Consider the following 24,928-nt stretch of genomic DNA (forward strand, 5'->3'; position numbering starts at 1 on the left):
AATGTTTATGTTAATTGACATGAGTGATGCTCATGGATGTTGACATGAGTGATGCTCATGAATGTTGACATGAATGATGGTCATGAATGTTTATGTATGATTGTCATGAGTGATGCTCATGTATAATTTTGGAGTACTAGATGTACTTTTGATCACCTGGTTGGTGATAATAGAGGCAGGTTGCCGAATAATTTTGGAGTACTGGGCGTACTTTTGATCACCTAGTTAGTGATAATAGCGGCAGGTTGCCGAATAATTTTGGAGTACTAAACGTACTTTTGATCACCTGGTTGGTGATAATAGAAGGCCTGGCTCTTTTGGGCATATGGGCCTTCGCCCTCCCCATAACATTCCAGCCCATTATTTTGGGCTTGCCTTTTTTTTTTAATTACCCTCTGATGGGGTTATACAGATATCTCCGAAAGATATGAAAAATAAATTACATCATTCAAAAATAAATCCGACCCTCTGCTCAATCGGTTATGCCTATAATTCCCTCTTCTGCATGCCATCACCACCGCAATTATGTCTGCTTCTTTTTATCTTCTTTTGCTTTCTGCTTTTTCTTTTTCTTTTCCCTTTTGTAGATGGCAAACAAGGAATGATTAATAGAATGAATAATAAGAAGAAAAAAAATCTTATCTCTGCTTTTGCTTTTCCCCATCTTGAGATGATGGGCCACGAAGGCTGGTAGCTGTCATCGTCAGTATTTTGGTCATGGAGAAGATATAATAATAAAAGTATTTGGTGGTCGGTTAAAAGCCATGATCAAAAGAAGTGTTGAACGGAAAAGACATCTTCAACTATTTACGCAGAACCCCCAAAGATATCTTAAGGTGCTCTCACCTTTAAGCGACTACACGTTTAATAGCTGCATAAATGCATATACACTGGCCATTCTTACGCCAACGACCATTGAATTTGTTTATACCATATTTAGGGCCTCGTATTTAGATCTCGAACAAATACTCTGGGGAATTAAATGTAATTATGTAATCAAGGAAGGGGCAAATATGTAATAAGTGAGGAGTCCTTATTCTATAAAAGGACCCATCACCTTCACAATTGGAAAGAGGCCATTTCTTAAGCCCTCCTCATCCTCTCAAAGCTCTCACTCTCATTTAGAGCTCTCTCTCCCTCAGAAATATAATCAGCGTGGACGTAGCCCAAACCTTGGGGTGAACCACGATACATCTTGTGTTATTTACATTTCTTGCAGATTCACGGTCGGATTTACGTTGTTCCAAAACCTCCGGTTTTGTGCATCAACATTTGGCATCCTCTGTGGGAAACGACACTAAAAGCTGTGTCAGTTCTCTTTCATTTTTTCACTTCAACCGTGAATATGTAAAAACCTAAGATCCAAAGCCAAACCCATAACACACACATACTGGACATGCCAACTACAACCTCGCTTCCCTCTGGGCTCGCCGCCCTAGGTCCGCTTCAAACACCACCCCTCTTCCTCAACGAGGATCCAACGATAGCGAAGAGAGATCCATGTCACAGAGCGAGATCCATGCCAACTGCACGTGATTTGCAATGCATGGTAGTAACTCACGAAGACCACCACAGGCAACACCCTCATCGTCCAACTTTCTCCCAACAGGCTGTTGCAATGCATGCCATCCTCCATCATTGGAATCTATGGACTGGTTCTCATAGTTGTCGAAAACCGGCCTAGAGTCGTCGCTTGTGTACGAGTACGGCTTTGCTTTTACACACAATAAGCTAGAAGACGAGGACATTTTCTACTTCAACCATGAGTTTCTTCAAAGCACGAGAATTTCCATAGCCAAACACAGGTTAGAGATCCTCAAGATTGCTAGAAAAGCAAAGGGTATGAACAGCGCTGGCACAATCAGGAGGACTAAGAGGTGTTTGACCGAGTACATAGGGACGTGGGTTCGCCGCGATCAGGACTCAACGGCGCTGGCACTCGTGACAAGGTCAAGCAATTGCAGGACAAGGTTTAGAGAAACCACCGCAACGTCGGAACTTTCGACAAGAATGACCCGACGATTGGCACGGGGCTCGTTGGCGTTCCAGCTTGTGGCAACGTGATGAAGCTCCAAATTAAGGTCGATGACAGCACAGGAAAGATTGATGATGCTTGCTTCAAGACCTTTGGGTGTGGATCGGCCATTGCTTCTTCTTCTGTCGCTACGGAATGGGTGAAGGGGAAACAAATGGAGGAAGTCTTGACGATTAAGAACACAGAGATTGCGAAACATCTTTTGTTTCCTCCAGTGAAGCTTCACTACAGCATGCTCGCCAAGGATGCCATTAAGGCAGCTGTTAAAGACTATCAAGCCAAGCAAACCAAAAAAAAAACTGGCAGTATAGAGGCATCTCCTGCGGAGAAGGCTGTCAATGCTTGATTCTTCTCTCATGTGAAATGATGATGAAATTTACAAAGAGCAAGACATAACTGATGGAGCCCACCGGCTGTTCTCATGAAAGGAAGGAGCAGTCACAGCCATGTGAAATCATTTTCTGAGAAAAGCAAAAAATGACCTTGGATGCACATGCAAAGCAGAGACAGAGACTAAAAGAGTGCGGTGCAAAAGAGAAAGCAAAAGAGAAAGAGAAAAGAAAAGGCAGAAAGCAAAAGCGAGGAATAAATACCTCACCAGAATGATGAGATTTACTTTTCTTGTTTTTAATCGATGTAATTTATTTTTCTTATCTTTCGGAGACATCTGTAAAAACCCCATCAGAAGGTAATAAAAAAATAAAAAAAAATAAAAAAAAACTGCAAAGCCCAAAATAAATGGGCTGGAATGTTGTGTAGAGGGCGAAGGCCCATAAGCCCAAAATAACTCCAACCAGGTGATCAAAAGTACGCCCAGTACTCCAAAATTATTCGGCAACCTGCTGTTATTACCACCAACTAGGTGATGAATTGTACTACCCATACTCTCCTTCATGCCACCAACCAAGTGATCAAAAGTACGCCCAGTACTCCAAATTATACATGAGCATTACTCATGTCATTCATACATAAACATTCATGAGCATCACTCATGACAATAATACATAACATTCATGACCATTATTCATGTCAACATTCATAAGCATCACTCATGTTAACATTCATGAGCATCACTCATGACAACATCCATGAGCATCACTCATGTCAATCAACATAAACATTAATGAGCATCACTCATGTCAATCAGCTTCAAAAGCTCAATTTACAAAAGCTCTAGCTTCAAAAGCTTCATTTACAAAAACTCTAGCTTCAAAAGCTTCATTTACAGAGCTCCAGCTTCAAAGCTTCACTTGTAAAGCTTCACTTACAAAGCTTCAATGCAGGGTATACAAATACCACCTCCGAACAACCGCCACTTCGACCCATACATGGATTCAATTTGAAGTCTCCAGCCAACAGACTCTATTGACCAAAGACTTGGGGGACTACATTATGTACCATATATTGAGCCTCAACTATGCCTCATGAAAATACTTGGGAGACTTAGCCCATTATCTATGTACTGAGGAGCGAGCCCTTATTCAATAAAAGGGACTCTCTCACTTTCATTAGAGAGCACTCATGAAAAATACTTGGGGAGACTTAGCCCATCACTTATGTATTGAGGAGCGAGCCCTTATTTTATAAAAGGGACTCCCTCACCTTCGTTAAAAAGCATCGCTGCCGGCTGACCAACCGCCTCGCCACGAGCATCACTCCTAACCCATTATTTATGTACTGAGGAACGAACCCTTATTTTATAAAAGGGACTCATTCACCTTCGTTAGAGAGCATCGCCGCCAACTGAGCAACCGCCTCCCCGCGAGCATCACTCCTAACCCATCATTCATGTATTGAGGAGTGAGCCCTTATTCTATAAAAGGGACTCCCTCACCTTCAAACGCCACAAAGCTGAGCCAACCAAGGCAACATAAGCCACCGGCCGAGCAGCCTCGCAGCGTGTGCTACTTCTAGTTGAGCATCATTTCAGATTGAGCACCACCTCATATCGAGCATCAGTTCAAGACAACATCTAGTTACTTCGACCCACACATGGACTAAATTTCAAGTCTCTAGCCAAAAGACTCTCTTGACTACTGTTTATACCATATTTAGGGCCTCGTATTTAGATTTCGTACAAATACTCAGGGGACTTAAATGTAATTATGTGATAAAGGAAGGGGCAAATATGTAATAAGTGAGGAGTCCTTATTCTATAAAAGGACCCCTCACCCTCACAATTGGAAAGAGGCCATTTCTTAAGCCCTCATCATCCTCTCAAAGCTCTCACTCTCATTCAAAGCTCTCTCTCCCTCAAAAATATAATCAGTGTGGACGTAGCCCAAACCTTGGGGTGAACCACAATACATCTTGTGTTATTTACATTTCTTGCAGATTCACGGTCGGATTTACTTTGTTCCAAGACCTCTGGTTTTGTGCATCAACATAATTGAATCCTTGAAATGCATATATATGTAATTTATGTATTCTTTTACTTCTATTTTTACATTTTATCATTCTTTTAATCCATACAAGTATAGTTTTTTTTAAGTGTAAATAGGCACTTATTTACAAGATATATAATAAATCTACATAAATTCGTCTAGGCCCTGCCTAGCCGCCCAGACACTTGACCCATACCCGCTGGCCGACTAGTGATTAGCATCTTTTAGAACCTTGAGGCTTACAATGAAACTATCCATGATGTTTGAAAAAGATATCGTTTCGACCTAAACTTGCAGTCACCATGTGGTGCTAAGTAGTCCGTGTTCCTGTCAATTTATAAAGTATTTCTTGCTCCTATCTATAAAGTAATAGGAGCATCAGATCTTCAAATCTTTATATATAATATCTCATGCCAATTTGAAAAGCACACGTTAGCAACAACAAATTTATTATTTTGGGGTATTTCAATATGGATCCAAAATAACTAAAAATTAAATCTATTTCAAAAGTCAAAAATTACTAAAAATTGGATCTATTTCAAATTTACTTTAACCATAATATAATCATCTGATTGTGAGCATTTTTGCCGTCCAAGTATGATATTGTTGCTTACCTAATTATAATAAGACTGATTTTCTACTATGGACCAGGTCGAAGTATAATCAACCATCACATGGCCGTATCTAATACTATTTGTCAGAACTCTGAATAGTTGACTCAAGATCATATTGGTTGGTGGTCTCCAAGTTCTTCATCACAACAAGTGTATTGATGTTCCCCGGCCTGTCCCTGGGGCTGTGATCGACATTGGTGATCTTCTAGAGACGAGAAAAATATTATTTTTTTATCTTCATTACTTCTTTATTTTCTTGAGAAATTTCAACGTTATGGAAAAAAGAAGGTTACAACTAGTCAAGAAAAAAAAATAAACCCTTGCTAAAGAAGAAAAAAGAAAAACATATGTAAAATGTTTAAACAATAATGCAACTGATTTTTAGGATAAACAGTTGTATTAAGCCATTGGGTTGTCTCTAGAATGTTGTTTTTTACTTATCGTAGTAAAACCACAAGAACAACTCGTGACTTTTGGTTTGTTTCTAATTTGTTACGACAACTACTGACATCTTAAGAAGAAATGCTAGCGTATTTGTACGTTAGATGTCTAATATCCAATGTTGTGTCAAATTTAAAAAACAAAAAAAACCTATGACTTTGTGAAACATTTCTGTTCACAATGTTAGAATTTTTTTGAAAAACTTCGATTGTTACTTTTCATAGAGTCAAATCTTCAATGCAAAACTAATAATTTGATATCTTTATTTTTTAAAGTTTCGAGTGAAAGTGGGGATGAGTCGAAGGAGCCCACGCCCTACAGGGGCCATGATAGACCATGAAAAACTGGGCCATGATGAGCTAAAGCCTTGTGATACGAGTTCGGCCTTGCTAAATTCAACTTTCCAATACAGCCATCATATGATGTGATCGGCCCCACGCAAACTAAGGGGCAGGTGGAAAACGTCATATATATCTCGACCTTAAAAATTCTGAAAGCCATTCAGTCTACAAAGGATATACTCCTGGTCCCTGGAAACAAAACAAAACAAAACAAACAATGGAGGTCACGAGCTCCAAGTATGACAGGAAAACTGAATTAAAGGCTTTCGATGATTCAAAAGCTGGTGTCAAGGGACTTGTAGATGCTGGTTTGGCTAAAATCCCAAGAATTTTCATTCATGAGCAGAACAAGATCATCAACAACCACCACCCCATTGGCCATAGTCCCAGCTGTGATGACTCCAGTTTCAGCACCCCAGTCATAAGCTTAAAAGGCATCGTCAGCGGAGAAGAAGATGCAAGTCAACGCAGGCAGGTGATTGATCAAGTCCGGCATGCTTGCGAAAAGTGGGGGTTTTTCCAGGTGGTCGACCATGGGGTTCCAGTCCATGTTCTGGAGGAGATGATTGATGGGATAAGAAGATTTCATGAACAAGATCAAGTAGTGAAGGAGGAAATTTACTCACGCGACTATGCAAAGAAGGTTTATTATAATACAAACTTTGATCTTTACCAAGCTCCAGCTGCTAATTGGAGGGATACTTTGTCTTGTGTTATGGCTCCTCGAGCTCCCGATCTTGGTGAGTTGCCTTCAGTTTGCAGGTATGTATCTGTGAAAATTATTCGACGGTGATCAATTCCTGTGTTATTAATTTGAGATCCAAATTTACGCTATAGGACAAAACATGCTAGATTTTAATTAAAAATTAATCCTTATCAACCCGTGAAAAAAACTTTAGTTACCATTTTAATTTCTGCTTTTGCTACTGTATTACTTTCTTTTTAGATTTACTGTTTCTCGCATTACCTCGGTTCGTCTAACAATTTGTTCAGGCCAACTAACTGTTGTTGACGTTGATGGTAGAGCAAAAGCTAACAATTCATGGACATAGTTGTCGAAACGAGATAATGTGAAATTGTTGACTCCAAAAATTATAAAGCTTACGTGGAATGCAGGCCAAATAACTATTAAGTTAATTATGTCCTGCTAGTGAATGTGGGTGTGCCAAATAGTGAACGAGCTCGGTTAAACAAGTAGAATAGATGTGGTGATGGTGTCAAATGCCTTGCTAACTTCTGCACTTGAACGAGTACGGTCAAGGAAGGAATACGTCTCGGCCTTGGATTCTAGAACGTGAAGACAAGGTTGCCTAAATCACAGCAAAGTTCTGACCTATTAGAATAATTCACAACTTACTAGAATTCATCATGATCCTTGACAATTTTAATTCACTTAGGACTCGACCGAACCACGCCTAGGCTTGATACTCTAACAGTCCTACTCCTATAGGGGCGTCAAATTAGGACTCTCTTAGGCTATAAGCCCGCTGGCCTGCAATCATCCCCTTTTTAACTCGGATACTCATTGTCGACCCAAACTGTATTTCAAACCCAAACAGACACGCATAATGAAAGTTAATGGAAAAAATGATAACCGTTGCAAAAACATAAAGTCATACTTTGGTGGTAGTTCAAGAAACATTTGGTTTTGATCATTAAGCAGTTGATTAAAGTCTTCGCCCATGAAAGTTATGGTGTGCGGTCGGTGGGCGTGGGTCTCACTGTGACACGCCCATTGTCGATTGACAATCAACTTTCCTCCACTCACACTTGAGAGAAAACTTTGCGTAGAATTGCCATTAACAATTTATGGGAAAGAAATATTAATTCTTTATAAAGATTAACAAATGACGAAATTGCAGGGATGTAGTGATTGATTATTCTGAGAAAGTAAAGGCTTTTGGAGGCGCTTTATTTGAATTGCTGTCTCAAGCCCTTGGCCTCAACCCCAACCACTTGAAGGAATTAGGCTGCGCAGAGGGACTAGTTTTATTTGGCCATTACTACCCAACATGCCCAGAACCAGAGTTGACAATGGGGACAAGTCAACATACTGATAGTAGCTTCCTCACTGTGCTCCTACAAGACCAAATCGGCGGCCTCCAAGTCCTTCATGAAAACCAGTGGGTTGATGTTACCCCAATTCATGGAGCTCTAGTTATAAATCTCGGAGACATGTCACAGGCAAGTTAACTAAATGGATTGCAGGATATTGTTATGTAGTGTTTAACTTTATAATCAGTACTTATGTGCTTTAATTGGTGCAGCTAATCTCAAATGACAAGTTTATAAGTGCCAACCACAGGGTGTTGGCCAAAAACGTAGGCCCGAGAATTTCGGTGGCATGTTTTTTCAGACAACATCTTCAGCCGGAAAATTCCTCGAGACTATATGCGCCAATCAAGGAGTTGTTATCGGAAGAAAATCCCCCAGTTTACCGAGAAACCACAGTGAAAGATTTTGTTGCACACTACTACAGCAAAGGGCTCAACGGGATCTCTGCATTGGAATATCTTAAGATATGAAGTTTGGCTATGAGTACATACATGGTTTAGTTTATTTACCAATGAATCGATATCTTGTGTTTATGTAGAGCGTGTATATGTGCTTAAGATGAAAACATGTATGGTCTAGATTTTGTGGATTTGGGTTTCTTTCCAGCAATGGTCTTGCTTGTATTTTAGATTATTACTAGCTAGTAATGTCAGCGCGTTGCTGCAGGATTACAAATTGCATGAATAATTATGCATCATTATCTTCTAACAGTTTCTCTAATTATGAGTTTTATTAAACAGAAAATAAGATTATTTTCTTGTCACAGAATTAGCATTTTCAATGCATCAAAGCAAGTGGTAATTATTAAAATGAATATGTTTAACATATAGCATAAAATCTAATAACCTGAATAATTGTATTTAATTGATATCAACAATCAGAAACACAATTGTAAATATAAAGTTGGGTGATTTAATGGTTACAAACCATGTAAATCACATAGACATAAAGAAATAAAAAGTAGATGAAAATTAAGGATTGACTTGAGCTTGGAGTTCACAAAATGCTTTTAAAAGTAGTAAATATCTTGTTGGATTGAGTTCCTTGTAATGAGATACTCTTCTCTGCACAAACTGCATGAGTAAAATTCGAACTTTCAGCCACCCGTAATTTATAATTAAGCTAAGCAAATACACAGTAAGCAATGCACAATCACAGTAATAACAATTTTCAAATAGCATTACATCTATCAATTACTCTGCACAAGAATTTCAAAAATGGATAACTAAGCTGTAATTTAAGATCTTTGAAATTGCAATTTTATAAGTCACTAAACCCAAATTACAAATTATGCAATCAATCTCACTACCCTCCTTATTACACATCGAAGGTTGAAAAAACAATATGGTTTCTTTGAGATTTGTAAGTGGAAGTACCTCATTGAAAGCCTTCTGGAAGCACTGCAACACGTTTTAGAACCTTTGGCTCATTCTGGTCCGGAGTGCATAATGCACAAGCAGTTTAAGCATTTCCCAGCACCACATAGCATCATATTTCCTATTATTAATCCACAATGCCACCTCCAACTTTGAAATAGCAGCTGGGCAAACAAACACAAATCTACATTTATAAATTCAAACTCCCAAATAACTAAATGGAAGAAGTCCCAAATGTATATTTTCAACTACCAGATAAAACATGGAGATTTCCTACGTCTAAAATAATTAATAAAAAAAAGAGATATTTCAGGAAAATTCAAAGTTAGCACCTTGAGTTAGCTTCTTTGATTCCAATACATTCCAAAACTGAGACAGATTGCTCTCTGCTTCTTCTCATAATACACACATGTAGTTTCTATTTTTTGATCAAGTAAAGCGTAGTCGACATCTTTTACAATCGCTTGGATTGTGTCTCCCTACATGATTGAAAAAACAATTGAAATCAAAATTAACATTTATTAGCATAATTTTTAAATCATATATCCAATCTCACAGAGAGATCACAATCAAACAGTTGGTATTTGGCGGTGAAACTTAAAAACCAAAAATGCACTTTGATGTCCTAGAGAGAACAAAATTGCAAGCAAAAGTAGAATATTGAAACAATATCATGGTAGTCATGAAATAAGTTTGTGGGTTTGCTAATATTGATTATTAGGTTCCAAGTTTGTCTCAATTTATCATTTTCTGTTAAGCTGAAAGTGTAAACATTTAGGTACTTACCAAGAAAAAAGCAATTATTATTTGATGCCACTTACAAAACCTATTGGCATATATAGGCCTTGATTAAAAGGTTAAGTATTTACCAAAAGATTCCAGCTACAAAATGCATGGAATATTTACAAAGTATTTGATAAATCCAGACTTCGATTCTTTCTCTTCCTCTGTTTCCTTGCACCCCAAGACAAGAAAAGCAATTTAGTGTCAAATTTTAAAAAGAACCTGTAAAATCTAGAGCAAGCATTAAAGAAAGTTAACAGTGTAGGACATAAATGTTTTCCCAAATAAAAAAGGAAAGATGTTTCCTAGCTATCCTTCAGAGTATTCCAAAAAATGGAAAGATGTTTCCTAGCTATATTTTAAGCAAGCTCGCATACACAGAACATATCAATTCTATCATACACATAAGTCAAACAAAAGCATCAGAGCCAATAATAACACGGAATTGAAAACCCATTAACCAATTTATTAACATATATTTTTGTGTAGATCGCTACCTCTGTATTCTTAATTTATCAAATTAATTAAAATTATTAATTCTCTTATTTCTGTCACCTCCAACTCTAGAATGATAAACAAAAAATTTCTCAATTTCTTATATCTCACAAAGAAAAGCACATGCATGTCCATTTCAGCTCTTAAAACTAAAAGAAAATATCAAGATTTCTTAGTTTCTTATCCAAATCCATGAATTTGAACAGTTTAATATCGAACCGTTCATTGTCGCTAGTTATTCTAAAATATCAAGGTTTTTTGTTATTAATATCAATAAAACTCAATTGAGACCTCTCGAATCATTCATTGTGCATACTGATGTCATTTTAATATCGAACCTTTTAGGAATCTAAGCTCATCAAAACATATTTCTGAAAAAAAAATATATATTCCAAAGAAACACTTAATTTCACATGATACAACTAAAAAGGGTAAAAATACAGCAATGAACCAACTTTTCATTCCCAATGGCCAATTTTATAGGATTCAAGTCATACATGGGAATCAAGAGGATTGAAGCTGTCAGACATAAAACAAAGTTACTGATTGATGGAAATAACCAAAATATAAGATAGATAAGAAGAAAGTCTACTCAGAAAGTGGCTTGCTGCGGTAAAACTTAATGAGCTTAAGGAACAGTATTTCATAAGCAGGAAAGTCATTAACTTTGGAAAGATTGATCCCTCTTGAAGATACAGCCGATCCTTGCAATCATGTACCACACCTTTCCTAAGATCTCTCATGCATGTCCAAACGGTTAAAAAATGTATAATTTTACTTATCATGAAAGGCCAAGCAGATTACAATGATTATAGTCTGGTGTAAGCAAACCTGATATAGTACAACAGATGCATACAATCCAATTAAAATGTTCATGAAAACTGCCAACACGATACTATAAACAACCACAATTAGCCACATAATGATTGTCAAACTAGCAATAAGGATGCAAGCTATTTCAAGAAATGGACCTTCTCGAGTAATCAGATCATGATTCAGTCGATACCAGCCTTTAAGCAGCATATAGGGACTCTTTACAACATCAATTACAGTATAAACGGAATCTCCACGATCAGCCCCAACACGCCAACTATATTACATCCCAGAATGTGAATCAACCTACAATATGTCCTTGAAAAGAATTGAGTTCGGATTAAAACCGCTCTTTCAAGCAATGTTATTTCAAATGTTTATATTAGGCTACTGCTACATAATTTGATGACAGAAGCAAAATAATTCGAGTCACTAATTACAACACGATTACCTTATGGTTCAATTCAAATGTTTATACTTGGCAAAATCAATCACGAATGACTGTTCGTATGTATCTAAGGTACCGTTTGGTATGTGGGACGGGACGAAACGCAGTGAGACGAGACATTTCATCCCACATTTGGTGAGCTGATGCGATGAGAGTTAAGCACTCAAATTAAACCCTCTTTTGACAATTGTAGCATATGTATAAGTAGGGATCGTTCTGGACCGGGGATTAGGAGGGATTGCTAATCTAAACTAAACTGACTTACAAAAAGAAACTTAAAAACACTTAACTAGACTCTATAGACTCAAAACACTTAAAAACACAAACTAAAACAGATTCTAACTAATTAGACACACTAAAGTAAATGGGCATTGGGTTTTGGACGAAAATAAAGTAAAACAAAACAAAAACTAGAACTAAACAGATTTGCATGAAATTGGTTGTTTTGGATGGATGATGGGCTAGCTAGAAGGTCTTTCTCCACACATGACACACTTGCATACAAATCAATCTCTAATTGCTTTTCAATAAACTATGATGCTCAACACCCCAGATTAACCGTGATGCACAAATTAACCCTCAGATTTTCCTTTACTCATTGAATTGGATGAATGCATGCGACAACCCAAATCATTCTCTAAAAGTCCCCTATATGAATGCATAATAGAGATACAATTAAAGATCATTAAGTTCCATGAAAATCATAAGCGTTGACGAGGCAATTGTAACTATGAATGCATGATATGTTTGCCAAGAATTCAATTAACGCGATTGTGACAAGCAACCTTCACTACTCATGAATATAAACTTGTAACGATTAGGTGAAACTTATTTATATCCTAGCATCAAATTCATGCATGAAAACTAAGTATGCATCCTTAATAAACATACACAAATCCGTTATGAATAAAATAGATAATTGAATTGCAATCACAACTTATCAAATCACAATTGGAAGAAATCAATTCATATTGCAAATATATTCATGGTTTCGAATTCTCCTCTAGCCAAAAGAGGTTTAGTTCCTCATACTTGCAATTAAACAGAAACAATTGAAATTAAACATTGAAAACCAAAGTAGAATACACCTAGAATGCTCCAGCAATCCAAATTGAATGACTGGCACAACTCCAAGCAATCCTTCTTCCTTGCAAATATGCGGCACCAAGGTGTGAGTGGTGAATGAATGGTCTCTTGTGGTGGTGGATGGATATAGGTGAGTTATGGTGAAGGGTGGAAAGTTGTGTAGATGATGTGGTGTCTTTGGATGATGGCCCCTTAAATTATGGTGAAGGGTGGATGTATTTATAGGCTAGGGAGAGGAGTGTATGGAGTTGTAATGAGTGGATGTAATGGGTGTAGTGGGTGAGTGTTGTGGTAATGAGTGGATGTAATGGGTGTAGTGGGTGGATGTTTGGTAATGAGTGGATGTAATGGGTGTAGTGGATGAGTGTTTGGTAATGAGTGGATGTAATGGGTGTAGTGGGTGGATGTTTAGTAATGAGTGGATGTAATAGGTGTAGTGGATGGATGTTTGGAGTTGTAGGTCAACACACTTGCGCACACACACATGTTGATTTCTAGCCTTCAAATCTTCAAAAACGTCCATCCTCATGTCTCCATGCTTGCACTATCCAATCTTGGCTCAAAAATGCTCTAAAATGCTCCAAAATGCACTTTCTTGCCAACTTTGTTATTATGACCTACAAACACACAAAAATAGCTTAAAATACATAATTAACTAAGAAATAACAACACAAATGCATAAGAACAAGCTAACTAAGTCGCATAAATATGTTCCTATCATGAGCCCATAAATCGTGGAACGCGCTGTCCCACAAGACGAAATTTGACTGATTTTCGTTCCACCTCTCCCCCCTAGAACGACTCGTTCTAAGCCCGTGGATCACAAAATTATAAAATTTTAAGACAAAAATGCCCCTTATCTTTTTTAATATTTACACCATCCAAATCACAGAACAAAACCCTATCATCTTCTTTCCCTATTCTCTACCGCTTGCATCTCCTAGGTATCTCACAACCTTCCTCCTCATCCTCCCCCGTAGCCTCTCTTTTCTCTTCCCCACGGAGTGGAACTCAAAGCTCTACATCTCCAGGTTCTATCTCTGCATCCAATTCCAATTTCATTTTTTTTTTCACAATATTATCTAATCCTCTGCAATCGATAATCTGGTTCTAATCTGCCATGTTCTCCTTAAAACCTAAGTTTTGCTCTCAAAGTTTTGATCTTTACATTTTTCTGCTGTAACTTTTTCTGGGTTTTGGTTTTTACGGGGCTTGAAGGTTGATTTGTTTGTTTTTGAGGTGGTTCCTGTTGATTTCATTGGATGATACAATATAATGAATGAATAAGTTTGGTTTGGATCCATAATCTAGGGTTTTGAATTGGGATTAATTGTTTAAGTAATTTTTAATTATGCTGATTGTCTGTTTTCTAAGTGTTTGGGTAATCAGCTTCTGTTCATGTTGCTAGGAAACTGCTCAAATTAATAAATCATTTTAATTTGATTTTTGTGTTGCGATTTGATCAAGTTCCAGTTTAGTAATGAGCTTTTGCTTTGTTAGACTAATGAAATAGTCTTCATTTTTTTGAAATTTTGATTCGTTAGACTAATTGGGGTTTCTTTGTGTGTTTATTGTGCAAAGTGTTGGATATTGTTTGATTAACTCTGGGATTTTGTTTCCATTTAGTTTTTCCTATGGACCAAGCATAATATTCTTTCACAATAACAACAACAAAGCTTTTTCCTACTAAGTGGGGTCGGTTATATGAATCCTAGAATGCCATTGCGCTCGGTTTTGTGTCATGTCCTCCGTTAGATCCAAGTACTCTAAGTCTTTTCTTAGGGTCTCTTCCAAAGTTTTCCTAGGTCTTCCTCTACCCCTTCGGCCTTGAACCTCTGTCCCGTAGTCACATCTTCGAACCGGAGCGTCAGTAGGCATTCTTTGCACATGTCCAAACCACCGTAACTGATTTTCTCTCATCTTTCCTTCAATTTCGTGTACTCCTACTTTACCTCGGATATCCTTATTCCTAATCTTATCCTTTCTCATGTGCCCACACATCCAACGAAGCATCCTCATCTCCGCTACACCCATTTTGTGTACGTGTTGATGTTTTACCGCCCAACATTCTATGCCATACAGCATCGCCGGCCTTATTGCCGTCCTATAAAATTTTCCCTTGAGCTTCAGTGGCCTACGACGGTCACACAACATGCCGGATACACTCTTCCACTTCATCCATCCAGTTGGTATTCTATGGTTGAGATCTCCATCTAATTCTCCGTTCTTTTGCAAGATAGATCCTAGGTAGCGAAAACGGTCGCTCTTTGGTATTTCCTAATCTCTAATCCTCACCCCTAACTCATTTTGGCCTCCATTTGCACTAAACTTGCACTCCATATATTTTGTCTTTGATCGGCTTAGGCGAAGACCTTTAGATTTCAACATTTCTCTCCAGAGGTTAAGCTTCGCATTTACCCCTTCCTGAGTTTCATTTATCAACACTATATCGTTTGCGAAAAGCATACACCAAGGAATATCATCTTAAATATGTCCTGTTAACTCATCCATTACCAACGCAAAAAGGTAAGGACTTAAGGATTGTTGATGCACAAAATTAGTGAGGACTTTGGTACAACAGAAAAAATTAAGTTTGTGATCTTCCCTAGATTGCTCTAGTCATTAGTATGGATAAGTATGTAAATGGATAGAGACAGGAAAGCAAACACAAGATGTACGTGGTTCACCCAGATTGGCTACGTGCACGGAGTAGAGGAGTTCTCATTAAATGTGCAGGGTTTACGTAAGTACATAGGTTCAAGCTCTCCTTTAGTGAGTACAAGTGAATGATTTAGTACAAATGACATTAGGAAATATTGTGGGAGAATGATCTCGTAATCACGAAACTTCTAAGTACCGAAGTGTGGTATCGTCTTCACTTGCCTTATCTGTCTCATAGGTAGGTGTGGCATCTTCTCTGGAAGTACTCTTCCTCCATCCAGGGGTGGTGTCTTTAACTGGTAGAGATGCACAAGGTAATGTATCAATTTCACGTGAAGCTTACTTGTAGTTTCAGGCTTGGTCAAGCGCGATACAAACCATGTAGTATGAGTCCCCCAAGTCGCCTAGCTAGGGGATCTGCTGAAAGATGTGACAGACAAGGTAAGCAATCAGAGCTCCAAGCAATCAGTCCCAGATCAGAAGTTTGATTTCGAGTTCCGGTTGATTGTTCTCATTCTCCCTATCTTGCAGGCAGCATGAAGGATAAAGAGAAGAAAAAGGAGAAGAGATGATATGAGATACTTTTTCTTTTGAAGAAGTAACTTTCCACAGGCTTATTCTTGAACTGGGCTGGAGGGTTTTCTGGTTTCCTCCAGAGTATAAGGCCGACTGAAGAATTTGAGGGTCAAAATAAGTCCATCAAATCTAGAGTACGTTCGACCCTGCTGATATGGGATACTTTTGCTGTTGACAAAATAGTGGATGTATTGGCATGTGTTCTGTTACGCTTGTCTCCACATGCTTCCTTGTATCCTTCTCACTTGCCCTAACTGTTCCTCAGGCGGATGTAGTATCTTCTCTGGAAGCATAAGATGTTGAAGATGAGTACTCGAGAGCAATGCCAGGTAAGTAATCAGGTAAGGGGTTCCAGGCAGTCAGTTCCTAACTAGAAGCTTGATTCCAAGTGCTGACTGATTGCTCTCTTTCTCCTTGTCTTGCAGGTAAGAACAAAGCTAAAGGAAAAGACAGGGAAAAAACATGATATGGGATACTCTTGCTTTTAACCCTGATGATATGAGATATTCTTACTCTGGTGTAGCTTGTTTGCAGAGGTATTATCAGGGGGAAAGAAAGCTGAGTATTTTGAGAAGCTTCGTTGGGAGTGCCCTCTCAGATATGAGGAAAGGTTGAGCATTTTTGCAAGTATGCCTGTCCATTGAGGATGAAGGTCGACATATATAGGAGTCTCCCTAACAACAAGTAGTAATGTTATTCTTTTACCCTGCTTGGTCATAGCACAGTAGTGGGAGCTGCCAGCTTCACGTGTTTTAACTCTGTCATAGCACTTTGAAAAAGTGGTATGTGGTATCTGTTGGAAGTATGCCCACAAAGCCACTCATTTGATGTAATAGCTTTTTGGAATACTTAATGTATTAAACTTTTATATGTTTAATGAAGGGCAAAGCTTATTGTTAATCACTATTTATTGTATCTTGTGTTTAAACAATAAGGGAATCCTATGGATGTATTTTATCTAAGAGACAAGTGATCTAAGTGAGTTAGATTATCGAGACCATTCTCTTATGTTCATTCCTAAAACGTTCCTAGCCATAGGATTGCCGATTGGGCATTGACAATCCGCTAAGGCTAGTATGTGTTATGTTGACTCAAGCGTGAGTATGACTAGTCTCAAGTCATTTGGTGTTGGACACTAAGACAAACACATAGGTGCTCGAAAGAGTAATCGAGTACACTGAACAACGATCAAAAAAGAGTTCGAACATACATGTCATGTAAGAACTCGAAAGTTGCAATATGCAAAGTAGTCCTTTGACCTGAGGCATCATAGATGTCTAATGGTTAGGTCCTTGATCTTTGATCATGTCAACGGCATTCCATCGGAGTGTCCACGGCATTGTTGGGGTCAAGCTATCTAGTCGTGTAGGCATATGAATGCACAACAAGGGATCTCTAACCTTCCATGGTGGAAGGAAAATACTCTAAGATATGATTCTAAAGTCTTTAGCCAAAGCAAATGAATATGACTTAGGAAGTTTGTTCCAAATCATATTCAAGGGAATTATATAGAGAAGTATCGCATTGGATAGTAGACATGAAACAAACTATCATTCAAACAATGTGATTAAGAGTATTGTATTAGAAAATGACCGTATTGCATTGTAGTTGTAACTGGATAGGTTCTCCAACCAATTCTACTTAGCTTGGGTAACCATGACATACTGCTAGGTGTCACTCATGGTTTGTGGAAGCCCTAATGATTAGGCAACACTAATCATAAAAGGGAGAATTGAAATGTGGTTTCAATTCACAATCGATCGTTAAAAGTAACAATCGCCCACTACCTCGCTAATTGGAACCTAATGGATCGTACATCGAGTAAGGGTGATAGTGAAGAAATTAAATGAAATGGATATGCAATTAAATGGTTTAATTGAAGAATGGTCAAGATTAATTAATTAGTTAATTAATTTTATGAAAGGTTCGTATTGGGCTTATATGTTGGTTTTGGGTTTCGGGGCCCAAAAGCGTTTTGGTCCAAAAGGCCCATTATGTTTAAGTTGTATGAAAACTAAAACAAAATGGGCAAATAGCCCAATAACATTAATACGGCCGGCCATTAGGGTGAATGGGCAAGCTTGGATTAATTACAAGTTTGCCACTCACTTGAAATGAAGTATAAAATGAACTTTATAGCTTTATTTCTAATTAGGGTTTTTCTTGGTGAAATGAGGTGAAACACTTTCTCTCTATCTCTCTAAAGAGGCCGGCCACTTAGGGAGATTAATCTAGCAATCTCTTCTTCCCTAAGTCATCCATTTCATCTTCACACTTAACCCTTGGTGTGGAGACTTAGAGACACCAAACTTTTGGTGTTTTGGAGATCCTTTCCTTACATCCACAAAGTCCAAATGAGCACAAAAGGATAAGGAAATCACAAGCAATATCCAAGGAGCTAGGAGGTGACTTGAAGACCCTTCACTTGGGTGAATCCCTTGTGTAAACAAGGATGAGCTTCAAGGGTAAAGAAACTCTAAATCTTTATTTCTCTTTAATGTTGTTAAAGAGTTTATTGGTTCACCATATACTAGGCTTTGAAAGTCATGGGTTTTATGAATTGTTTTTGAATGCATGCCTACTTTAAAGTGTTAATAGTTTGCATATGTATTCAAATGTTCTTACTTGTTCTTAGCTAGGACAAATTTTTTCCTTCAGTATCTGGAAAGCTGATGTTGCATGTGAAGATTACAGACAAGCTTTATCCAAGGAGATCTGGCTCTCGAAGTTGAGAAAGTGGTGCCTCTTTGGTTTTTGAACAAGCAATCCTGTCGGGGATCTGGTTCTCGAGATTTGGAGAACGGTGCCTTTTCGATTTTTGAGAAAGTAATCCTGCTGGGAGTCTGGCTCTCGAGATTCGGAGAGCGGTGTCTCTTTGATTTTTTAGAAAGTAATCATGTTGGGAGTTTGGCTCTCGAGATTCGGAGGACGGTGCCTCTTCGATTTGGAGCAAGCAATCTTGTTGGGAGTGTTTTCTTGAATGTGAGTAAAGGTTGGGCATGTTTGCTAGTCTACCTTGCCACGAAGCACAGAGGTTGACACACAAGGACTTTCCAATTATCCAGCAGTGGTGCTGTTCCTTTACCCTTGTGGGTAATAATATGGTAGCTAGACCTTCAAAATTTATGTGTCTAAACTTTGTTAGTGCTGTTTCTTTGCTATTCTTTTACCTTTCTTGGTCATAGCGATGTAGTGGAAGCTGCAAGCTTCACGTGTCTAAACTTTGTCAGAGATATTTGGCAAAGTTATCTATGGTACCCATGAGCTGATGTTGCGTGTGGAAAGTGGATGATTGAACAGTAAGATTCACGTGCTTTCTACTTCACCAGAAATCTTCTACAGAATGCTCGTAATTTCCACAAAGCTGAGTGTGCATGTGATAGGTGCTGACAAGGCTGAAAAAACAGGTGCCTTTTCGATTTCTGAGATCGGCCCTCATGGTTTCTGAGTAGCCTAGCTTTTGAGAAAGCAAGCGCCTCTTCGATTTTTGGGATCGGCCTTCGTGGTCTTTGAACAGCCCAGCTTTTGAGAAAGCAAACGCGGCTTCGGTTTCTGAGATCGGCCCTCGTGGTCTCTGAGCAGCCCAGCTTTTGAGAAAGCAAACGTCTCTTTGATTTCTGAAGCCCCGTCGAGTGCAGATTTTTATAGAGGCTAGCATTAAGTTCTAAAACACACTTGAATCTCCACCAGTAGAAGCTCCCTTCTTGCACTTCTAAGATCTTGATTTGTTCGACCTCTTCTCTCTTCAACACCTTTGAAAATGTATGGCCCCTCCGACCGTCGTTTTGACTTGAACCTTGTTGAAGAGGCAGCCACGCATTCTCCAGACAACATATGGCGCCTATCATTCTTATCCCCTACTGGTCCTCTTACCGTTGGGGATTCCATGATGAAGAATGATATGACCGATGCGGTGGTAGCCAAGAACCTTCTCACTCCCAAAAGATAACAGACTACTTTCCAAACGGTCTAATGAGTTGGCTGTTAAGGATTCTCTGGCTCTCAGTGTTCAGTGTGCAGGTTCTGTGTCTAATATGGCCCAACGCCTATTTGCTCGAACCCGCCAAGTTGAATCATTGGCGGCTGAAGTGATAAGTCTCAAATAGGAGATTAGAGGGCTCAAGCATGAGAATAAACAGTTGCACCGGCTCGCACATGACTATGCTACAAACATGAAGAGGAAGCTTGACCAGATGAAGGAATCTGATGGTCAGATTTTACTTGATCATCAGAGGTTTGTGGGTTTGTTCCAAAGGCATTTATTGCCTTCGTCTTCTGGGGCTGTACCGCGTAATGAAACTCCAAATGATCAACCTCTGATGTCTCCTCCTTCTAGGGTTTTGTTCAGTACTGAGGCTCTGAATGATCCTCCTCCGATGCCTTCTCTTTCTGGGGCTTTACCGACTGCTGAGACTTCTCCTAAGCAACCTTTGTGAAGGCTCCCTCTTTTTTGTTTATTTTGACTCATGTATATGTACATATTTGTAACTTATCGGAGATATCAATAAATAAACTTTGCTTCATTTCAACGTATTGTGTTAAATACACCAAAGCCTTCTTCAATAAGTTCTTTGAATTTTTCTTTTGTTGAAGCTTATATGTTGAAGCTTTGTGAGTGGAGCATGTAGGTTGAGGTAGTATTCCCTTAATTTCCCAAGTGAGGAAAACTTCTCGGTTGGAGACTTGAAAAATCCAAGTCACTGAGTGGGGTCGGCTATATGAATCTTATAACGTCATTGTGCTCGGTCCTGTGTCATGGCCTCCGTTAGATCCAAGTACTCTAAGTCTTTTCTTAGAGTCTCTTCCAAAGTTTTTCTAGGTCTTCCTCTACCTTTTCGGCCTTGAACCTCTGTCCCGTAGTCGCATCTTCTAACCGGAGCGTCAGTAGGCCTTCTTTGCACATGTCCAAACCACCGTAACCGATTTTCTCTTAGCTTTCCTACAATTTCAGCTACTCCTACTTTACCTCGGATATCCTCATTCCTAATCTTATCCTTTCTCGTGTGCCCACACATCCAACGAAGCATCCTCATCTCCGCTACACCTATTTTGTGTACATGTTGATGTTTCACCGCCCAACATTCTGTGCCATACAGCATCGCCGGCCTTATTGTCGTCCTATAAAATTTTCCCTTAAGCTTCAGTGGCATACGACGGTCACACAACACGCCGGATGCACTCTTCCACTTCATCCATCCAGCTTGTATTCTATGATTGAGATCTCCATCTAATTCTCCGTTCTTTTGCAAGATAGATCCTAGGTAACGAAAACGGTCGCTTCTTGGTATTTCCTGATCTCCGATCCTCACCCCTAACTCATTTTGGCCTCCATTTGCACTGAACTTGCACTCCATATATTCTGTCTTTAATCGGCTTAGGCGAAGACCTTTAGATTCCAACACTTCTCTCCAAAGGTTAAGCTTCGCATTTACCCCTTCCTGAGTTTCATCTATCAACACTATATCGTCTGCGAAAAGCATACACCAAGGAATATCATCTTGAATATGTCCTGTTAACTTATCCATTACCAACGCAAAAAGGTAAGGACTTAAGGATGAGCCTTGATGTAATCCTACAGTTATGGGTAAGCTTTCGGTTTGTCCTTCATGAGTTTTTACGGTAGTCTTTGCTCCTTCATACATATCCTTTATAGCTTGGATATATGCTACTCGTACTTCTTTCTTCTCTAAAATCCTCCAAAGAATGTCTCTTGGGACCCTATCATACGCTTTTTCCAAATCTATAAAGACCATGTGTAAATCCTTTTTCCCATCTCTATATCTTTCCATCAATCTTCGTAAGAGATAGATTGCCTCCATGGTTGAGCACCCTGGCATGAACCCGAATTGGTTGTTCGAAACCCATGTCTCTTGCCTCAATCTATGCTCAATGACTCTCTCCCAAAGCTTCATTGGATGACTCATTAGCTTAATACCCCTATAGTTCATGCAATTTTGTACGTCGCCCTTATTCTTGTAGATAGGCACCAAAGTGCTCTTTCGCCACTCATTTGGCATCTTCTTCGTTTTCAAAATCCTATTGAAAAGGTCAATGAACCATGCTATCCTTGTCTCTCCTAAGACTTTCCACACTTCGATCGGTATATCGTCTGGGCCCACTGCTTTTCTATGCTTCATCTTCTTCAAAGCTACAACCACTTCTTCCTTCCTGATTTGATGATAAAATGAGTAGTTTCTACACTCTTTTGAGTTACTCAACTCCCCTAAAGAAATACTCCTTTCATGTCCTTCATTGAAAAGATTATGAAAATAACTTCTCTATTTGTCTTTGACCGCGTTCTCTGCAGCAAGAACCTTTCCATCCTCATCCTTGATGCACCTCACTTGGTTTAGGTCTCTTGTCTTCTTTTCCCTTGCTCTAGCTAGTTTATAGATATCAAACTCTCCTTCTTTGGTATCTAGTCGCTTATACATATCGTCATAAGCCGCTAACTTAGCTTCTCTCACAGCTTTCTTCGCCTCTTGCTTCGCTCTTCTATACCTTTCACCATTTTCATCGGTCCTATCCTTGTATAAGGCTTTACAACATTCCTTCTTAGCCTTCACCTTTGTTTACACCTCCTCACTCCACCACCAAGATTCCTTTTGGTGTGGAGCAAAGCCCTTGGACTCTCCTAATACCTCTTTTACTACTTTTCGGATACAACTAGTCATGGAATCTCACATTTGGCTAGCTTCCCCTTCTCTATCCCACACACACTGAGTGATTACTTTCTCTTTGAAAATGGCTTGTTTTTCTCTTTTTAGATTCCATCATCTAGTCCTTGGGCACTTCCAAGTCTTGTTCTTTTTTCTCAGTCTTTTGATATGTACATCCATCACCAACAAGCGATGTTGATTAGCCAAGCTCTCTTCCGGTATAACTTTGCAATCCTTACAAGTTATACGATCCCATTTCCTCATTAGAAGAAAATCTATTTGTGTTTTTGACGACCCACTCTTGTAGGTGATCACATGTTCTTCTCTCTTCTTAAAGAAGGTGTTGGCTAAGAAGAGATCATATGCCATTGCAAAATCCAAAATAGCTTCCCCATCCTCGTTTCTCTCCCCAAAACCATGGCCACCATGAAAACCTCCATAGTTGCCTGTCTCCCTGCCCACGTGTCCATTTAAATCTCCTCCTATAAATAACTTCTCCGTCTGAGCAATTCCTTGCACCAAGTCTCTAAGGTCTTCCCAAAATTTCTCCTTCGAACTCGTATCCAACCCTACTTGAGGCGCGTACGCACTAATCACATTGATGAGTTCTTGTCCTATTACAATCTTGATTGTCATGATTCTATCTCCTACCCTCTTGACATCTACAACATCTTGTGTCAAGGTCTTGTCCACAATGATGCCAACACCGTTTCTTGTTCTATTTGTGCCCGAATACCAAAGTTTAAACCCTGAGTTTTCTAGATCCTTTGCCTTAAGACCAACCCACTTAGTTTCTTGTAGGCACATAATATTTATCATTCTCCTCACCATAACTTCCACTACTTCCATAGATTTTCCCGTTAAGGTTCCTATATTCCACGTTCCTAAACGCATTCTACTCTTTTGAACTCTACCCTTCTGTCCTAGCTTCTTCACCCTCCCCCGTCTAATATGATCAAAGTACTTCTTTTGTGTGTCCTGTGTAAAGTTGATAGGAGCATATGCTCCCAAACAACTTTGAGTGGAGTCGTTCAAAAAGAAGTTTCTATGGCCCCCTTACTCATTTAACACTGCATCCGGGTGCCGATGGAGATACAACAACCCTTGCTCACTTATCACTGTGCTCGGGCCACACAGCGCGCCACTTACGGGTGACGCCCTAGCTTTAGCGCGATTTCGTTCTGGATTCATTTTCATAAGGATTCGACGTAACCGAGGAGTGCCGGTTGTCGACTACCTGACGCCCTCCCCCTCCTCCTTTATCCGGGCTTGGGACCGGCAATGTAAGATAAACTTACACAGGCGGAGTTAAGCATAATATTCTTTCCATTAAAGTTAAATAGTAATATGTCAGATTCATAGATGTCACCTCGAGGCCAATGTTACCTTTAGTATAGAGAGCAAAAACCCCAAAATCTTAAGGAAAAAAAAAAGTCTCCCGAGTCTGAAAACAAAACCAAATTAAACACAAAGATATAGAATCTGAGGTTGGAAACAAAACCCCTCAAAATTACAAAATCAAAATTTGAACACAAAACCTATTTTTAAACTAAACACATAATATTGAAAACACAAAATTACTCCAACTGAGAACTCACAGAAAACAATACCTTTTATGGGCTCAGTTTTTCTTGGAATCGACACCAGATTCACTATTTTCAGCAAGAACACATTATGGTTTGTAGTTTCAGAGTGAAAGTACTGAAGAAACAATCGTTTTCAACAAGAAAATGAAAGAGAGAAGTCGATGTTTAAGAGGGAGAGAAGTCGAGGTTTGAGAGCGAGAGAAGGGTGAGACAAAGACGAACCTTCTTGCATGCTTGAGAGAGAGCTCGGCTTTTCCATCCATCTTTCCTTCCACGATGAGCAACACACGTATAGGAGTTGGGAACCAAATGCAATAGCCTAAATAACCTGGTCTCCCTCGTTTGGAAGAATTGAGGATCACTAATATGTTCTCTTCAATTCTTCCCACATTTCTCATACTGCTTAAAAAGTGCAATTAAAAACATGTAAAAGCATTATTACAAAAAGAGTGTTTAGTCAAACACCTGATCTTCCTCTAGTAGATAAGTTCAACCAAAAATTGAAAACATCCATTTTTCCGGTATCTTATCCCCATTGCTGGGAAACACCCGGTGCCGAAACACCAGGTGCCAAA

The 24,928-nt window shown here is 39.0% G+C and overlaps 3 protein-coding genes and 1 long non-coding RNA gene across 6 annotated transcripts; 2 read left to right on the top strand and 2 right to left on the bottom strand.

Moving 5' to 3' along the window:
* The first annotated feature begins 1,396 nt into the window (after positions 1-1,396).
* On the top strand, positions 1,397-2,413 carry LOC126595316 (iron-sulfur cluster assembly protein 1-like). Its single transcript, XM_050261650.1, has 3 exons — positions 1,397-1,549; positions 1,666-1,905; positions 1,977-2,413. The coding sequence occupies exons 1-3, from the start codon at positions 1,397-1,399 to the stop codon at positions 2,379-2,381; spliced, it is 798 nt and encodes a 265-aa protein (XP_050117607.1). The 3' UTR covers positions 2,382-2,413.
* Positions 2,414-5,861: 3,448 nt separating this feature from the next.
* Positions 5,862-8,578, top strand: LOC126596041 (1-aminocyclopropane-1-carboxylate oxidase homolog 1-like). Its single transcript, XM_050262494.1, has 3 exons — positions 5,862-6,577; positions 7,678-7,999; positions 8,083-8,578. Exons 1-3 carry the CDS (start codon positions 6,033-6,035, stop codon positions 8,338-8,340), a joined length of 1,125 nt encoding a protein of 374 aa, XP_050118451.1. The 5' UTR covers positions 5,862-6,032; the 3' UTR covers positions 8,341-8,578.
* Positions 8,579-11,422: 2,844 nt separating this feature from the next.
* Positions 11,423-12,161, bottom strand: LOC126596048 (uncharacterized). Its single transcript, XR_007613811.1, has 2 exons — positions 11,789-12,161; positions 11,423-11,643 (listed from the first exon to the last, which is right to left on the bottom strand). It is a non-coding gene; the product is annotated as an uncharacterized LOC126596048 (long non-coding RNA).
* Positions 12,162-22,866: 10,705 nt separating this feature from the next.
* On the bottom strand, positions 22,867-24,918 carry LOC126596045 (uncharacterized). Of its 3 annotated transcripts, none has more exons than XM_050262498.1 (2): positions 24,819-24,918; positions 22,867-24,752 (listed from the first exon to the last, which is right to left on the bottom strand). In XM_050262498.1, exon 2 carries the CDS (start codon positions 23,659-23,661, stop codon positions 22,882-22,884), a length of 780 nt encoding a protein of 259 aa, XP_050118455.1. In that variant the 5' UTR covers positions 23,662-24,752; positions 24,819-24,918; the 3' UTR covers positions 22,867-22,881. The 3 variants fall into 3 exon arrangements, with proteins under 3 accessions (XP_050118455.1, XP_050118456.1, XP_050118457.1); XM_050262499.1 differs by having other exon boundaries at positions 22,867-24,183; positions 24,576-24,889; XM_050262500.1 differs by having other exon boundaries at positions 22,867-24,616; positions 24,819-24,849.
* Between the last annotated feature and the right edge of the window lie 10 nt (positions 24,919-24,928).

This window comes from Malus sylvestris, chromosome 13 (assembly GCF_916048215.2).
Source record: "Malus sylvestris chromosome 13, drMalSylv7.2, whole genome shotgun sequence".
Classification (NCBI taxonomy): domain Eukaryota; kingdom Viridiplantae; phylum Streptophyta; class Magnoliopsida; order Rosales; family Rosaceae; genus Malus; species Malus sylvestris.

Coding starts and splice junctions, on each gene's coding strand:
- LOC126595316 (XM_050261650.1), top strand. CDS start 1,397: ATGCCAACTACAACCTCGCTTCCCTCTGGGCTCGCCGCCCTAGGTCCG. Junction 1,550..1,665: donor CACGTGATTTGCAATGCATG/GTAGTAACTCAC, acceptor TGGTTCTCATAG/TTGTCGAAAACCGGCCTAGA. Junction 1,906..1,976: donor CCGAGTACATAGGGACGTGG/GTTCGCCGCGAT, acceptor GACAAGGTTTAG/AGAAACCACCGCAACGTCGG.
- LOC126596041 (XM_050262494.1), top strand. CDS start 6,033: ATGGAGGTCACGAGCTCCAAGTATGACAGGAAAACTGAATTAAAGGCT. Junction 6,578..7,677: donor GAGTTGCCTTCAGTTTGCAG/GTATGTATCTGT, acceptor ACGAAATTGCAG/GGATGTAGTGATTGATTATT. Junction 8,000..8,082: donor ATCTCGGAGACATGTCACAG/GCAAGTTAACTA, acceptor TAATTGGTGCAG/CTAATCTCAAATGACAAGTT.
- LOC126596045 (XM_050262498.1), bottom strand. CDS start 23,661: ATGCGTTTAGGAACGTGGAATATAGGAACCTTAACGGGAAAATCTATG.